Raw genomic sequence first — 18,099 nt, 5'->3', positions numbered from 1 at the left:
GAGAAGCGCTCTTAGCTAATGTTAAATTGCAAGACTTTTCTGGTTATGAAGGTGCATCCAGTAAGGATCTGGTCAAAATTCAGGATCTATGTCCACATGTCTTAAATGAAGTGGTTTTAATTTTTGAACATGAGGTGTGATTTTAATTGTTTATAAGATGGATCCAACCATCCCCTCTTGGTGGTGGAGTAGGAAAACCTTTTTTTGTTTTGTTCTGATATTACTGTGATTTCAATTGCAATTAAAACTTTATTTCAAATTGGACATCAACTTCCAGGAATTAACAGCATAATAGCTACTGTTAATGTTTTCTTCTAATGTTAGGTTGAAAGTTTGTTCCAGAAATATCACAGTAGGCGTAGCTCAAGGATCAAAGCCCCATCTCGTAACACCATCCAGAAGTTTGTCTCACGCATGTCAAATTCTCATACATTGTCATCATCTAGTACGTCTACATCTAGTTCAGAAAACAGGTTAGTAATTCTTCTAAAGAAAATAAGTAGTGTTCTTCGAAATCTTCCCCTTTTCACAGGGAAAGTGTTGCTTTAATTTGTCACATGAATTTTATACAATTCCAAAAGGGTAGCTGTGTTAGTCTGTTGCAACTAAACCATTGCAAAAGACTCCTTGTTCTTTATATAGTGTGATCTAAGTTACAAAAGTTCTGGTATTTATTGTTTGAATGTTTGGGAACAATATTTTTTGGGTTGGCTAGCCAAGTCTGCCGAAAAGCACATTTTGAAATGGAAGTTTGTTGCCCTTTGGTTGCAAGATTATGTTTTGTTAACAGCCTAGTATATATTAGGTGCTTTATGAATTCACCAGTGACTCCTGAGTCTAGTGGGATCTTGAAGAGGATCTTTCACCTTTGGAAAGTGAAACTTCATTTTAATATTGTGTGTAGCATCAGAATAATTAATTGGAGAAGGCATTATCAACTTGTGGAATGAATCTGGTTTTACCTGGCCCAGTAACCTTACCAGATTTTAATCAAGCTACAAGCTAGAAATTTACTCCCAGGAGAAAAGAGAATATTTAGAAGTTCTTTGAAATCGTACTTTGGATCTAAAGAAGCACAAACAGAACTCTGTTCATGGTGCATCTCCCCCCCCCCCCCACACACACATTAGTCTATTACAGTCCTCAGAAGATGCTCCCAAGGCTTGGGAGAACCTCCAAGAACTGCAAGGGATGTGGCACAGTGCAAGGGGACACTGGAAATGGAGGACACCTTGCACCAGTAGAATTGCCTTTCCATTCATGCTAGGGATTCACATCTAATACTGTGCCAAAACACATGCACTCTGTTACTGTGAATTCTTTGCTCCTACATAGCAAAGCCTTTATTTTTGTGCCTAACCATTCATTTTGGGACAATTTGTTGGAAAAGGTTTCTCAAGCAATGGGAATTTTCATTTTGCTTTTTTTGGTATGAGAACATCTCCAGCTCAAATATGAAAAGTATATATTCACCTCTTAACTTGGGTGCTAGGCTTTTGTGGCTACTGTCCCCTCCCCCCTCACCATCACCGTACATGACACTTCACTGAGTACCATTAATTTTTTTTAAAAAGCAAATTCCTGCCCCCAAGATCTTAATGCAAACTAGAAGCAGGGAAGTTGCTTCAGTTGGGGATGAGGAGCAAGGGGCTAAAGCATAGATCCTATCAGAAGTGTTGGGTTTGAATGAATCAAGAGATGTTTGCCCTGGAAAAGGGTAGCTGTTTTATGTAGAAATCACAAGGTGATTTTGTGTGTGAGTGATTCATCTAATGCAGGGGGGTGGAAATCTGAGGCTCTCCATTTGACCCCTGGGACTTTACCCTGGTTACATCAGCTGTGCTTTGCAACCTCCTTGAGTGTTTTTACTTTGGTGGAATGTTACCTTGAATTCTAATAATGCCTCCTGCTGGCATAAATGGAGGACAGAGCAGGGTCTACAAGCAGGGACGCGGACTTATAAAAAATATTGGGGGGGGGGGCGGGAAAGCTCATGAATAATAAATAAGCTCATGAATATGCAAATAAAGTGGCGCCGCCTCCTCGTGAGCGAATAGGGGAGAGCGTGCTGCGCCTATTAATCAGCTCCAAAGGAAATTGGGTGGAGCTTTTGCTCGGGAGGGAGGGCAGGAGGCATGCAGCCCGCCCCTCCCTGTGCATTTTGGGCTGGGGGAGGGGCGGCGATGGCGCTCTGCTGGAGGGGCGCCGGAGATTATTGGGGGGGCGGAGCCCCCCCAAACGAATTTTTGAGGGGGCTCGGGCCCCCTCAAGCCCCATGGAGTCGGCGCCTATGTCTACAAGTATGTGTAAAAGTTAGCCTGCTGTACACAAGGAACACTTACATAAATTGGTCTGCTCACTTTTGCCTCTGATCCTGCCTTCCATTGACATGTAGCCTCCAGAACGGAATGCAGTCCCTGGGATGAAAAAGTTTCCCCATTCCTATTTTAGTAAATCTGGCAATAGTAGAAATATTTACTGCAGATGATGAAATGCAGTGAATTTTCTAAATATATAGGAGTGGGAAGCATCCAGCTCCCTGGTCAGATATGGCCTAAAATGTCATAAATTTGACCCCAAACCATGGCACCTTTCCCCTGTGGAACTCTTTATTGTGCAGCCAGTCATTGCAGAATGCCCATTTGCCAGCAAAGAGCTGGCAAGGCTCCTTGTGCTGCATTTCCCAACCACCTGACAACCGGTTGGCTGTGGAGGGCTTGGAAAGCTCTGTGCAAGAGACTCTGGCAGGTGCTTAGGACAATCCATCCTGTCAAATGATCTGGCATTGCCTGTCAAAGTTGGCCCATGGGATGGGGACAGATAACAATCTGGCCAATTGGGCCAAAGAGGTTCCCCACCTTTGGCATACATATATCAAATTCCTTTTTGGCCATATGTGTATGTAGTAACTAAACTAAAGTTAACCTCTCTTCCTGGTCTTACTAGGTCCATAGTAAGGCTTGAAATGCAACTAGGCTTGGTAAATTATTCAGCTGCAAATCTTTTCTTAACTGTTGGGTCACCTTGGTGTATATCAAGAGTGGCTAGCCTGTGGCCCGCCAGATGTTGCTAAATTACCACCGCCATCATCTCTATTAGTTGATGGGAGTAGTGGTGCAGCAATCTCTGGTGGGCTACAAGCTAGCCTCCCCTGGTGCGTACATTGGGTAAGAAAATATAAAGGTAAAAGGTAAAGGTACCCCTGCCCGTACGGGCCAGTCTTGACAGACTCTAGGGTTGTGCGCCCATCTCACTCAAGAGGCCAGGGGCCAGCGCTGTCCGGAGACACTTCCGGGTCACGTGGCCAGCGTGACATCGCTGCTCTGGCGAGCCAGAGCCGCACACGGAAACGCCGTTTACCTTCCCGCTAATAAGCGGTCCCTATTTATCTACTTGCACCCGGGAGTGCTTTCGAACTGCTAGGTTGGCAGGCGCTGGGACCGAACAACGGGAGCACACCCCGCTGCGGGGATTCGAACCGCCGACCTTTCGATCGGCAAGCCCTAGGCGCTGAGGCTTTTACCCACAGCGCCACCCGCGTCCGCGTTAGAAAATATGTTCTGTAGAATTCTGTTCTTACATTTTGACAACTTGTTAGCAGTATTATTTTTAAAGTAGTGTCATAGAGTATACATACTGTTTTTAAGTTATATGTGTTATTTGTTACCCCGGATGATTATTTACCCATAAAAATCCACAGAAAACTATACAGCCTCCATTTGTGCCAGTCATTTGGAGAGCAATATTCTTTATTGATAAATCATGTTCTACTTATCAGTCATGAGCTGAAATTTTATTCCTCCACATAGTGCCCAGATTTTGAGCTTTTCGTAACAGATGGCTTATAGAGAAAACAAATTCTGTGTACGTCAGAAATGGAATAGGCATATTTCCATTATCTGTATTACAGAGGGGGAGAAAGGTGATACTTTTAAACTTACAGCCTTGGTAATCATTTTGCTTATCTAGTGAGTTCTCAAAAGGTTTGAGACTGTTGAACTGGACATAAAGGAATTTATTCCATATTTAGTTTTTCTAGGAATATCTGACTTAAGTGTTGGGTGACTTCAATATTGGCACTGACCAAATTGTAAGTTTCCCTTGTTTCATTTTTAAAAACAAGACACTTGAATTAGCCACTAATTCAGTCTTAACATGGCACCAGTTCTTAATATTACCATAGAACCATAGCAAGTGCTTTCCGGTAGCTTCTTCACACACCACTCCATTAACTTCTAGATGGGAAAACAATGTCATTTGCCCCACTTGTGTTGTTATTCCATCTAGATATTGCCAGAGTACTGTGGGAAGAAACCACAGGAATGCCATTCGGGCACCACTACAGTAGCCTAAGTTGGAATTAATACTTTTTGTTTATTTGTTTGTTCATTGGCAAAACTTTCTATACCAGCAACTTTAAAAAAAAATGGCTTTGACCAACATAATACACAATAAAATCACATTGATAAAAAATACAGGAATACATGAAAAGAAATCAGTAGATTAATATAGTACATGAGCATAGCTGGATCACCCCCTGGGAAAAAGCATAGGTGAACAGGTAAGTTTTAAGTAGGTGCCGGTACTATAAGAGCCTGCCTGATGATAATTGAAGGTACCTTCTGAAGGGCAAGGGCCACAACACTAAAAGCCCTGAGCTGTAAGATGAACCTGTTTCTGAGATTAAAGCTATTAATATCCAGAGCCTCTTTACCAACATATCCTACAGAATGATGTATCTATTCTAGGACTTGCTATATAACCATAGGTGATAGTTTTCATTTTGATACACTGCAAAGTATGGCTTCAAGATAGAGATTCGTCCATGGAAGGCTTTAGGCAAAAGATGACTTTCCTGCCACCCCTCCCCACAGCAGTCCCCAACCCTTCCCCGAAAATCTTATCCTAAGGTTCACCAGGCCAGGCTGGAGTGGGTTGTGGTGTAGGAGATTGAGGGGAAAGAGGGAGATGATGGGAAGTTATGCTGAGGCACCTGAGGTTCTTCCAACCAGTCTTTCCATGACCCCCACTTCCTCCAAATCCCCCTGACCACACACACCCTTGATTCAGCAAACTCTCATGATAATTGTGGCTACATGTTGGGGCAACTGCTGTAGGAGAGGAAGGGGACACTTTCTGTCCACCCCATTTTGCTGGCTGCAGTTTGTTGACTTTTCCATGTTACTATTGTAACATACATTATTGAAGAGTAATATATAAAACATTACATCATGCACAATGTAGAGGCGATTTTGATCAGTTACCTGTGTGGTAAAGGTAATATGTGAGCAAGCACTGGAATTTACTGCAAACAGTCGCACTGAAAGGTCAACTAGTCACTTGCAGAATGATAGAATGCACTCCAATAAATATACATTGGGACCGGTTTTTGCCCTGGAAAGAGGTATAGTAATGTAAATTAAAAGGATTACTCTTTAAATGTTGGTACATGTTCTTTTAAAAATAGTATCAAGGATGAAGAAGAACAGATGTGCCCCATTTGTTTGCTAGGCATGTTGGATGAAGAGAGCTTGACTGTCTGTGAAGATGGCTGCAGAAATAAACTTCACCACCACTGCATGTCAATATGTAAGTCACTTGATGATACCTGCATCACAGATGTCAGTACTTCTACTTCAAATAATGAATATTAAGGAATGAGATTATGCATAAACTGGGATGTTAGAGGAGGAATCTAAGTGAAGTACTTTTCCTCATATAAATGTGAGATAGTATTCCTCAGAGTTTAAGTATAAAGGATGATAAAAAGGTAAAGGTACCTCTGACAGTTAAGTCCAGTCGCAGACGACTCTGGGCTTGCGGCGCTCTTCTTGCTCTATAGGCTGAGGGAGCCAACGTTTGTCCACAGACAGCTTCTGGGTCATGTGGCCAGTATGACTAGGCCCCTTCTGGCAAACCAGAGCAGCGCACGGAAACACCATTTACCTTCCCGCCGGAGTGGTACCTGTTTATCTACATGCACGTGCTTTCAAAGTGCTAGGTGGGCAGGAGCTGGGACTGAACAATGGGAACTCACCCCGTCACGGGGATATGAACCACTGACTTTCTGATCAGCAAGCCCTAGGTTCAGTGGTTTAGACTACAGTGCCACCCACATCCCTATATAAAGGATGATAGAGAAATGCATCTTGGTAGCTTTTGTGTCTTAAAAAAACCTCCCATACTATGAACGAAAGAGAAGAAAATAATTATAAGAAAATTATTAACCTGTAGTTTTAACTGAGCTGATCAATCAGTTTCAAAGAACTGGGCAATATTGTGATATTAGCCCAGAAACTTATAAAATGTCCAAAATCCAGAAGTAATAGGTCTTTAGTTTCTTGTCTCAACCACAGGATTGGAGGTATAGATATATATATATATTTAAGTGGACAGGTATATAGAGCTGGTATAATTCACACAATACATTAAACATGTAGAATAAATGGCAAATGCCACATTTGCTACAGAACTGAATATACAGTTTTCCATATGACTAGTTTTCCATAGACTTGTAAGTTCTGTAGATGTTTCCAAAAACTCAGTAGCTTTATATTTTCTAAAATGTCCTTATCATACTAACGTCAGTATTATTTCTTTTTGTTACTGTTAAATTTTTTTAGGGGCAGAGGAGTGTAGAAGAAACAGAGAGCCTCTTATATGTCCTCTTTGTAGATCTAAGTGGAGATCTCATGATTTCTATAGGTAAGGATGTGTTGTACTTGGATATACTAGATCTTCCATTGATGAGTATAAATATGAAAATATCTGCAAGCTTGCAAACATCTACTCATGGAAACCATTTCCCCCCCTTACAGCCATGAGTTGCCAAGCCCTGTAGAATCTCCTTCTGTTCTTCGTGTTGTCCAGCAGCAAACTCAGCAGCCTACAGCCGTCTCACCGAGGAGGAGTCAAGATAGTAATTTTAACCTTACTCATTATGGAGTCCAGCAAATCCCTTCTGCCTATAAAGACTTAGCTGAGCCATGGATACAGGTATACTAAATTTCTAAAGGAAACATTAATTAAACTAGCTGCTGGGTATTTTTGTGTTCCTTGATTCCGTTTTATGTCAAATAGCACAAACAGGATTGCACTGCTCCTGGTTAAATTGTGTTATATTCCCTGCACACTTGTAAGTGCAGGTGTCAGGTTTGCATTCTGTGATAGGAGAGGACTTTTTCGGTGTTAGTTCCCTGACTTTGAAAAAAAGATTACCATATTTATTGTGTGCATATTGATGTACACCAGCCTGATATTTTATGAGATGAGTATATGAATACTTCCAAGCAAAAATAAACAGTAATGAATGGAGAAGTTATCTGACATCTCCCTTGTTTTGCAGCTGCTCTGATGGTAGCAGCCTTGAAGAATGCAACACGCTCTTCCCTGTGCTACCCCAAATTCAGATGGGATTGCATTTTTCAGTATGCATACTTGAGATCATCATACATGTACTTTTAAGTGTTTTCATGTCTGTCTTTTAGGTATTTGGAATGGAATTAGTTGGCTGCTTGTTTTCTCGAAACTGGAATGTACGTGAGATGGCCCTTAGACGCCTCTCCCATGATGTTAGTGGTGCTCTATTATTGGCTAACGGTGAAAGCACTGGAAATTCTGGAAGCGGTGGTGGAAGCACCACAAGTGCTGGAACTCTAGGAGCAGCTATTGGGTCATCACAAACCAGTATCTCAGGAGATGTGGAGTCCTGCTGTAGTGTCCTTTCCATGGTGTGTGCCGATCCTGTCTACAAAGTCTACGTTGCTGCTTTAGTAAGTAGCTTCTTTACGAATATTGAAATTTCAAGATCATTGTTACAGTTTAGAGATGGAAACCACTATTTATGCTGTTGCCAAAGATGTAGAATTTGTGATGACAGCAGAATGACTCCCAAATTGTTGGTTTTTTGGTACACTCAAAAGAAACTAATGGCCATGGTCCCATTTACTATAATTATAGCTACCCATTTCATACATTCACTGGAATTTAGAGCTTGAATAGCACAAACAACTTCTGTCTGTGTTTTCTTTCCTCCTGTGTTTTTTAAAGAGAGGTAAATCATGTAAACAGTTTCCTGGTACAAACCTGTATATGCATGGAATTTTTTTATTTTCACAGGAGCTTATGTGTATGGTGAAAGGAAGGAGCTTAAGCTGCTCCATCACATCTGCTCCCAGCAAATGTATGAACTGGGGCTTATTTAGGGAAGAATTCAACACAGCACTATGGCAATTGTTCCATCCGTGCAAGTATTTCAGCTTGCCAGGTGGAATGATTCCATGCAATATCTGAAGTGTATTGTGGCATTAGTACAGTTTATTATTATTATCATTAGAATTTATATACCACCCTATACATGGAGGTCTCAGGGCGGGTCACAGAAAATATCAACATAAAAAACCACAATATATATATAATCAAAATAAAAACAACAACCCGTTATTGAGACCCATTGCCAATTGGTTCCGTTGAAAGACCAGGGTGTGAATGTTCAAATAAAATCCATGCATGGATATCTATGCTTCAGCATGCATGGAGAAATACATGTTTGAAAAATACAGTTTCTCAAATTAGGACACACAGTGCAGATTACTGAAGCCTCCATTCTAGGTTTCATATATAAGTGTAAGATAAAAGCTACTTCGCCCAGTTAACTTCTAGTTATATACAGTTCTTGGTTAAGCCAGTAGGAAGCAGATCACAAAAAAGAATTCTAGAAAGCCCAGAATAACAGAGTCTGGCTTTCAGCAGAGATGATAGGTTGCTTCTGCTAAATAGAGCTTATCAGTTTTCTCTGGAATGTCATCAAAAAGGACTTTATATTATGAGGAAGACGCACAGTGTGGTCATCCTTTATTATCTGTTTCTATCTGGCCTATCACACTGGACTGCGTTCTTTATACTGTACTAAACAAAACAAAACATGTAAAGCAGAGTCTCTGGCATATGGAGGGCTAATAAATTTGTAGGCAAACATGGATTTGTTTTGCTTTCTTACAAAATTTGCCTCTTGTCTACAAAATTGTATCCTGCAATTGATTAGTCTGTTGCAGCAAAGTTTAGAGTGCATTTTTGTATCCATTGACTAATTCTTGTTATTCTTTTAGAACATATGAAGTGCGTGTATAAGGTTTTTTGTGTTTTTTTGCTTTTTAAAACCCTCCCTGCTTTTTCTAGAAAACGTTAAGAGCCATGCTGGTATATACACCCTGTCATAGTCTGGCAGAGAGGGCAAAATTGCAACAACTTCTGAAGCCAGTTGTGGAAACTATATTGGTGAAATGCGCAGATGCTAACAGGTATAGTGTTTGGTCTATTCAAACTTTTTACAAATCTGTATTTTAAAAAACTTCATAAAAGATTAAGGACAAATTCATGTAAAAACAAATTTTTGGCTGTTTGTTGATTTATGGTCTGTATTAAGTTATTTTGGCCTGGAACGTAAAATTGGTTATACCGTAAAAAATACTCACCAGCAGCTCTTTGAATATTATCTAGGTATTATTATAGCTGGAAAATGTTACTCTTAAATTGATACATTGGATTTCATTTTTCCATAACAATTTTCTGGAAAGTGTAAATGCTCAGATTTTTCAGAAATTTAGGATATATTTTTTCTTGCCATAGTTGGTTGTGTGCATTATCAGATGTGTCATAATGTTGCACAGTGGATGCACAGCACATCATAAAAGATCTGTGTACTGTCCCACATATGGGTCTGCACATGTACAGGCAAAGTCTATTCTCTTATCTTTCCAACTTCTAAAGTACTCAGAGATAACAGGTTGCCTTTCAATTGTTTTTTGTCTCTGTGGGTCTAAGCGACTATCAGATGCTCACCAAATAACTGAGTTCTTACTTAGGCTTTGCCTAAGTCAGAGCAGTCTGTTAAGAAAGCAAAAAAGTTTCCACTGACTTAGCATACAAACTAAATCACATAGTACTGCAGAAATAAGTCCTATAGAAACTTCAAGAAATTGTTTGAATTCCAAAACTGATGCCCTAGACCAGTGATGGCCTAACTTGACCCTCCAGCTGTTTTGGGACTACAACTCCCATCATCCCTAGCTAACAGGACCAGTGGTCAGGGATGATGGGAACTGTAGTCCCAAAACAGCCGGAGGGCAAAGTTTGACCATCACTGGTCTAGACCAAAATTCTGTTAGCATGGCCAAAGGGAGAACTCTGGCATCTAATCTAGAGCAACAGTTTTGGAAGTTGAAGGTGATAGAGTCAACAGAAACTTGAGACAGCACCACTAAAGTATCCAGTTAATCGTTTACCAGACCTTCAGTATTGAGGGTATGTATCAGAACTCCCACAGCTAGCTGAGGGAAAGCTGGACAGTTTAGACTGAGTTTAAACAGATACCACCTTAAACCAAGGATGAATAAATAGCCTTAATCCCAGATTTGGGATGGCACTGCACAGTGGGGAATCTTTACTTTGGTGTCACCTGTTGAAGCACAACCTTGTTTTACTTTCTTAAAAGTATATATCAATGGAAGCATGTTGAAATGGGTATTTATGAATTATGAAAATTGCTCCTAATTTTGACCATGCTGTTTTCAGAAATATCCTTGATAAAGATCTTACATGATAGGTTCTCTGCCTGTTGTAAAAATAAAACAAAAACATAGAGCTATACATACAGAATTCATGTGATAAAGACATTGGTTTTTGTTTCTTACTTTTTATAGCCGCACAAGCCAACTTTCAGTTTCAACACTCCTTGAGATGTGCAAGGGCCAAGCTGGAGAACTGGCAGTTGGTAGAGAAATACTTAACTCTGGTAAAACTTCATTGTATACTTATTTGTATAGTACCATCAGTATATCTAGTGCTTTACAGAGTATCATAAGGGGAAAAAAAGATGCTTGCCTCTTCCTTTACTCGGTGGGCTTCTTGGGGCAATAGTAACAACGGATGAATGTGAGCAAACACTGTCACACATACTTTATACGGTTGTTTGACAAGGGCTGAAAAATTAACCAAAGACTTCCTACCATAGATAAGGAGCTTTGAGATGAAATTTGAAGTGGCAGAGGAGAAAATCTAATAATAACATGATCAGTTGTTCTAAAGAAAACTAAATTCCAGCATGGTTTAGTCCAATACTTAATTAAGTTGGAAATTTCAAAAATAATCTTATGTACTAGCAGTCGCCAGACCACCATTTGATTGCGGAGCTAATTTCTCCCTACCCCCAAAGGGTCCATCAAATGAACACAAGATCTTTTTATTTTGATCCTGCATCTTCATGGCTTTGTGAGCATCCCACTCAAATCATCTTGATTGCCGTTGCTCTGCATAAAGTACACTAAAAGCAATAACAAACTCCACTTCACATGTTTGCATTCTAAATTAAGAGCAAAACCAAAAGAGATGAGAAAAGAGAAGAGAAAGTGTAAAGTTGTAAATAAAATAAAATAGGTACAACAGGGAAATTAAAAGAAAAGAGAGAGTAAGTGGAGAGAAATTGAAGATCATAGTGGAAAATCAAGGGAATTTGGGGGGGACGGTGGAGAGATTAAGCCAGCTGAGTTTATAAAGGAAGAATTCCTACACATTGTTTCATTAGAAGAGAAGGTACAAGCATTAACTTATATTAGAGAGAAGATGTAACAAATAAATTGATCTTGGGTGGAATGTACAGTAGAAAAATAAGAAACTAGAAGACTGTAAAATGATTTAATGATTTTGAATCTAATATGAAGAATGGCTAATCATTGGAGAGAATGAAATAGTAGTGTGATGATGCTAAAATGTTGGTTGAAATACAGTAGACAAGTAGGAAGATTCAGAGCAGAAGAGGTTTAAAATTGAGAAACTGGAAGACCAAGGATAAAGACATCACAGTAATTGTGTTGGATTGCAGACCTAGGGTTATATGTAAGTTATACTTTGAACAGACCAATTTAAAAGAATAGACCCAAGTTCATCATTACTAAACTTCATTTAATAGAAGTAAACTTCAATATTTCATTACTAAAATATTGATTCTGTGGCACCTGAATTGGCAGAATTTGAGAGCTACTTCAACACGGTGGTGAATGCAAAATAGTACTTTCCAGTCTTCAATGAATGCACATAGATAGAACTGTGAATATGCTTGTAATGATTTTTGTAACCTTTAAAACATTCATGTGACATGTGAGCTTATGCTGTGAACTTCAAACAGATGGGATGGAAATGTGAATGAAGGACAAACCTTTCCAATGTCATTTATTTTGGGAACTTTGCTTACAGCATTAAAAAGGGGGGGGGGGCTGGTTCTTCTAATATGAAATTACTTTAGTGGCAAGCAAAAGCAATCAGCACTGGTGAAATTCATGAGTAGTCTGAAAAATTGTAACAGGTTGTAACACACACACCCCCCCCAAAAGTGACTTGGATGAAAAGGGGAAGAGCTTCACATAACTTCACATAAAACAATATATTTTAGTAATATATCTTTAATTCTGTTTAATTCTCTTTCTTTTGTAGGGTCCATTGGCATTGGTGGTATTGATTTTGTCTTAAATTGCATCCTTGGAACACAGCCTGAACCAAACAATTGGCAAGCACTGCTTGGGCGCCTTTGTCTTATAGATAGACTGCTGTTGGAGTTTCCTGGTGAATTTTATCCCCACATTGTCAGTGGGGATATTTTACAGGCAGACACTGTCGTAGACAGGTACTACATTAGAAAATATTGAGTTTAGAATTTTATTTTATTTTTAACATAAAAAACACTTTTTGTCAACTATACCACAGTTGACTTGCTGCTTTAAATGCTTGGTACGCTTTATTTTTTTGATGCAGAGACATTAACTGTGTTTTGTGTTTACTTTTAGGTACAAAAAGCTGCTGTCACTGCTGAACTTTGCTCTGCAGTCAATTGACAACTCCCACTCAATGGTTGGCAAATTGTCACGGAGGGTATTTTTAAGTGCTGCCAGAATGGTTGCAAGAGTACCGCACGTGTTTGTTAAACTGTTAGAAATGTTGAGTATGACGAGCTCAACGCATTACACAAGGATGCGCCGGCGGTTGATGGCTATAGCAGATGAAATGGAAATTGCAGAAGCCATCCAGCTTGGTATGGAGGAGATGCATTCCGGCGAATGCAGGCGCGAATTTGCACAGCCACCAGTTCCTGATAACTCTCCAGAGTCCACAGAGAGCAATACTCCAAATAACACGATTCAGTTATCAGGGAAAAGTGGGAAAGGTGTGGGTGACAAAAAACCAAGTGCCAGTCCAGAGGACATTTCTGACATGGTGGCTGGTATGTCTCTGGGACTTTCTGTTTCTTCAGGAACAATGGAGCTACCAAAACCAGCCGTTCAAACAAAAGGCAGACCCCACGGTCAGTGCTTGAACTCTTCTCTCTCATCCTGTCATTCCCAATCCGTATTCCCAACTTTGTCGTCCCCCACTACGCCATCCGTACCCGCAGGCGCTGATGTTTCTAAACTCAGACCTCAGGGATTTGTTCCCTGCAAAATGCCCTCTGCTTCTCCTCAAACGCAACGGAAGCTTTCTCTCCAGATTCAAAGAAACTGTGCTGAACATAAAGAATCAGAAAAACTGTCTCCTGTCTTTACACAGGCCCGGCCTTTGCCATTCAGTCATATACACCGGCCAAAGCCATCTCGACCTACTCCATGTGAAATGAACAAGCAGGGGGAGGCCTCCAAAAACAGCATGACGCTTAATTTAAATGATATATCACAGTGTGATAGCAATAGTAGTAGCAATAATAGTGCAGTCATACCAAGTGAAGAGACTGTCTTCACCCCTGTGGAAGAAAAACGTAGCCAGCTGGATATTAATACAGAACTCAATTCCAGTATGGAGGACTTACTTGAGGCTTCGATGCCAGCGAGTGATGGAACAGTCACCTTCAAATCTGAAGTGGCGGTTCTGTCTCCTGAGCGCGCGGAAAACGACAACACATACAAAGATGATGTGAACCATAATCAGAAATGCAAGGAAAAGATGGAAGCTGAAGAAGAGGAAGCTTTAGCTATTGCCATGGCAATGTCAGCATCTCAGGATGCCCTTCCAGTAGTTCCTCAATTGCAGGTTGAAAATGGTGAAGATATCATAATCATTCAGCAGGATGTGAGTACACTGGCATTTGTATTTTCTTAGTCTACCTGCATTTACTGTTGTACAATGCATTTCTTGCGTTTGATTTGGAAAACCAAAGGAAAAACAGTTTTGCCCTTTAAGACACAGTGGGTTGCTTCCAAACCATGCCATTCATCCGAAGGGGGAGGGAAGCCATTTTCAGCCATTGCCCGCTGAACCTGCTCCAGAAGCTGGGGGCCCTCTCAACCAGATGTACGGGGCTGTGGGGCAGGAGGTAGGTAGCTGAAAATGACTTCCTTTCCCATTCCACTGACAAAAGCTTTGCCATCAGCTGAGCAGCACTTTTGAAAATGATACCGTAATGGTTCAAGGAAAACTCAACCGTATTTTGCTGGCTATGCATGTCACTTTTTCCTTCAGCCAGTTTACCTGGGGGGGGGGGGGGAATGGGCATACTTTGGACTTCGACTATAACTGGGTTCTGTGTCCTGTCCATAAAAATAGTTAATTGAAGCTACATACCAAGCTCTAAGGCACGTCACTTCATTTGTTTATATATTAGAACTGGGGAAAATAGGTATAGGGAATAGCATGTTGTTTGCACATAGTGGGTAGGGTTTATTGATACCATCAAGCCTAAATGAATGTTTGGGGGGGGGGGGTTGTAGTAACTGAATTATCACTTAGAGCTGAAAGAAGAAATTAGGGTAGCAATGAAAGGAAGAGGGCTCTTTGAGCTCAAATTGATCATGCATGGAATGACAACTGAATATACAAAATGCAAAATAGAAGTAGGACTGAAATCTGTCTGATGGGCATTATCTTGCCCAGAGGTGAAATACAGGCATGCTAGGCCTTGAGGTCCACATTCCTACTCCCTTTGCACTCTGTGGAATTAGACTGCTTTAAGACAGGAATTCAGTATTTACTCTGTGCTAATTTGGTTATCTCTGTGTGGATACTGTCACTTACAGTACATGGTTTAGTCATTAGATTTAGGTGACACTTGGAGTTGAGAAGATTTCTTTTTCTGTTCTGTTCTTTTTGGTGAGGGGCAATAAAGTTAATTGTCTTGCTTCCCAACTGGCGTGTCCTCTAGACTTCCACAATAACCTCCACCAGTCAGCAAGGTACAAATGTTTTATCAAGGGACCCCCCCCCCCCCCCCCGTGATGCATACCAAACACTACAAATGTTGAAGAAATAAAAAACAAACATACATATAATAGCAATTCTAAACTGTACAGAGATCATCTACTTCCTGGTACATAGCTTGCAATTTTATTCATTATCTGTTACTGGGGGAGTATTGTTTTTTTCAGTGGTTCACTTAGACTATCCTACCCCCTCCATTTGTGTTTTTTTGTGTGTGTTACTTTTTTTGTCTTTGCAGTAAGAAATATCTCATGGTGATATTTCCAAATGTAAGACTTTATTAAGCGAGTAGTTCGAAGTAAAACATTAGGACTGGTTAGTTTTTAGAATTTGAACAAAACCCTATATACAGGTACTGAATTTGTGCACCCAATGGTCCTGAAGAAACTTGGATACAATCGTTGTGTTTTGAAATTATTAGAATGTGTGTCTTTTTAAAAAATTGTCCTTTTCTTGGATAACATTGGGTGTTAATGGGTTCACAGACAGCTATTTGTTTAATTTGCAGACACCAGAGACGCTGCCTGGGCATACCAAAGCAAAGCACCATTACAGGGAAGATATAGAATGGCTTAAAGGTCAACAAATTGGCCTTGGTGCCTTTTCTTCATGTTATCAAGCTCAGGATGTTGGAACTGGGACGTTAATGGCAGTGAAACAGGTAAATGTTCCTCTGTTGTGATGTGAAAGTTTTGTCAGCATTAACATAATATTCGGAAAAGAAAATCAAGGTAGTACAGAGGTCTAGAAAGATTTGTCCTCAGTTGTGTTAGTTCTGAAAATTTTGACACTGGTTTCTTTTGCACATATTCTGCCCAACTTAAAGCCTTAAGATAGGAAAGGACTTGGACTATTGGAGGAAGTGATAATGAAAACTGCTTTTATTCTAGGCACACACTAAGTCCCTCCCTTCCCTTTGCATGGGAAGAATCTTTAGGAAGGTGGGAAACATACATGTTCAGCAGGAGTGTTTATCTTTCTTACTGCACTTCCTGTGTCACAGTTTATACATTTCTCCAAAATCCATTTATCTCCGCATGTGAAGTGGCTGCCTGCGGTTGCTTAAGGGAAAGAAGAAAGCAAGAGAACAAAAACAGAAGTTTTGTATAGTGGGTAGAATCAGATAGCCTGTCCTATGTTGAACCTCTTTCTTGAAGGTGCTCAACACTGTGTGCAGCTTCAGTTACAACAATGTCAATACGATTCTCTATGGTTGAAGCAAAATTTGACCTGGCTTTGTGTGATGCAGGTGACATATGTCAGGAATACATCATCTGAGCAGGAAGAGGTGGTAGAAGCTCTGCGGGAAGAGATAAGAATGATGGGTCATCTAAATCACCCTAATATAATTCGAATGATGGGTGCTACGTGTGAGAAGAGCAATTACAATCTCTTTATAGAATGGATGGCAGGTAAGTGTGTCCCCAAACTGCATTCATCTCTCTCCACTTGCCTCTAGATTTGTAAGTCCGTCCCTTTTGCCATCTCTCTAAATTGAAATTAACTTTACCCAAATTGTGGGATGTTAATGATACAATACTATGTTTCGTGTACATGCCACTCTTTCTGATAAAGGAAAGTCTAAGCAACTAGGACCCTAAAAGTAAATTCAGAAAGTTGAGCTTAAAACTATTTCACTTGTCTGCATTGGTATACCCAATTTTGAAACTAATTCAATGGCAGTAAAATCCAGATTGTTTTCATGAGCAGTGTACTAGCAACTAAAATGTTAACTCTCATCTTCCAGGGGGATCTGTTGCTCATTTGTTAAGTAAATATGGAGCCTTCAAAGATTCTGTGATTGCGAACTACACAGAACAGTTGCTTCGTGGCCTTGCTTACCTTCATGAGAATCAGATAATTCACAGAGATGTCAAAGGTATGAACAGTGCTACTATAGTTATTATAACCTGTAATTGTTTATTTATTAAATTTGTATACCACCCTGCAGTTCACAGCATAAAAATGAGTAATACATAATAATAATCTAGAGTAATAATTTATTTCTTATACCCTGCCCATCTGACTGGGTTGCCCCAGCCACTCTGAGCAGCTTCCAACAAAATATAAAGAGACAAAAAACAGAAACAGAAACAAAACAAACCAATACCTCACTAACAACAAGGAAATAGGATGTTACTCAGCCAATGGAGAGGAACATTTTCACCTGATGCCTAAAGGCATATAATGAAGGCATCAGGCAAGCCTCCCTGGGGAGAGCATTCCACAAACAGGGAACCACCGCAGAAAAGTCCTGTTCTTGTGTTGCCACCCTCCTAACCTCTTGTGGGAGAGGCACATGAAGAACGATGATTGCAGGTCTGGGTTGATGGCATCAAAAGCCACTGAGCAGTTGAGGAGAATTAAGGAGGACACATTATCCCTGTCCTGGCAGAGGTCATCATACAGGGTGACCAAAGCAGTTTCTGTGCCCAAACCCTGATTGAAATGGAAAACTGATCTAGACAATCAGTTTCCTTCAAGGGCACCTGAAGACAGAAGGATACCATGGCTGATAGTACGAAAAGCCACTGAGAGGCTAAGGAGAATTAACAAGGACACATTCATCCTGTCTCTCTCCTGACATAAGTCATCATGCAGGGTAACCAAAGCAGTTTCTGTGCCAAAGTGGGTGTAAACCCCATTAGAAATGGAAAACTGATCTAGAAAATCAGTTTCCTTCAAGAGTGCCAAGACTTCTGTTACCTTTAGATTTTGCACTTCTCCAGATTTTGTGATGCAGTTCTCAACTCTCAAAAGCCATAACTTAATTATTAAAAAGCACTTTTAAAGATACAGTATTGTAAGATATATAAATTTCTGTGCAAACTTTTCTGTTAGAAATCCAGAGATTAATGCAACAAC

The 18,099-nt window shown here is 40.2% G+C and overlaps 1 protein-coding gene across 2 annotated transcripts in view; it reads left to right on the top strand.

The window, feature by feature from the left end:
• The window catches only part of MAP3K1 (mitogen-activated protein kinase kinase kinase 1), a 61,400-nt gene that overhangs the window by 37,173 nt on the left and 6,128 nt on the right, over positions 1–18,099 (top strand). For both annotated transcript variants that reach the window (XM_028749540.2, XM_028749539.2), the window contains exons 6-17: positions 325–473; positions 5,468–5,589; positions 6,624–6,705; positions 6,819–6,996; positions 7,488–7,772; positions 9,178–9,299; positions 10,701–10,792; positions 12,487–12,676; positions 12,837–14,109; positions 15,743–15,895; positions 16,484–16,646; positions 16,982–17,113. In XM_028749540.2, the coding sequence (XP_028605373.2) occupies positions 325–473; positions 5,468–5,589; positions 6,624–6,705; positions 6,819–6,996; positions 7,488–7,772; positions 9,178–9,299; positions 10,701–10,792; positions 12,487–12,676; positions 12,837–14,109; positions 15,743–15,895; positions 16,484–16,646; positions 16,982–17,113 (2,941 nt within the window). The remainder of the gene's footprint in view (positions 1–324; positions 474–5,467; positions 5,590–6,623; positions 6,706–6,818; positions 6,997–7,487; positions 7,773–9,177; positions 9,300–10,700; positions 10,793–12,486; positions 12,677–12,836; positions 14,110–15,742; positions 15,896–16,483; positions 16,647–16,981; positions 17,114–18,099) is intronic.

Source organism: Podarcis muralis, chromosome 11, assembly GCF_964188315.1.
Source record: "Podarcis muralis chromosome 11, rPodMur119.hap1.1, whole genome shotgun sequence".
Classification (NCBI taxonomy): domain Eukaryota; kingdom Metazoa; phylum Chordata; class Lepidosauria; order Squamata; family Lacertidae; genus Podarcis; species Podarcis muralis.
The sequence above is the reverse complement of the archived record's forward strand: the minus strand, read 5'-3'. Positions and strand labels throughout refer to the sequence as shown.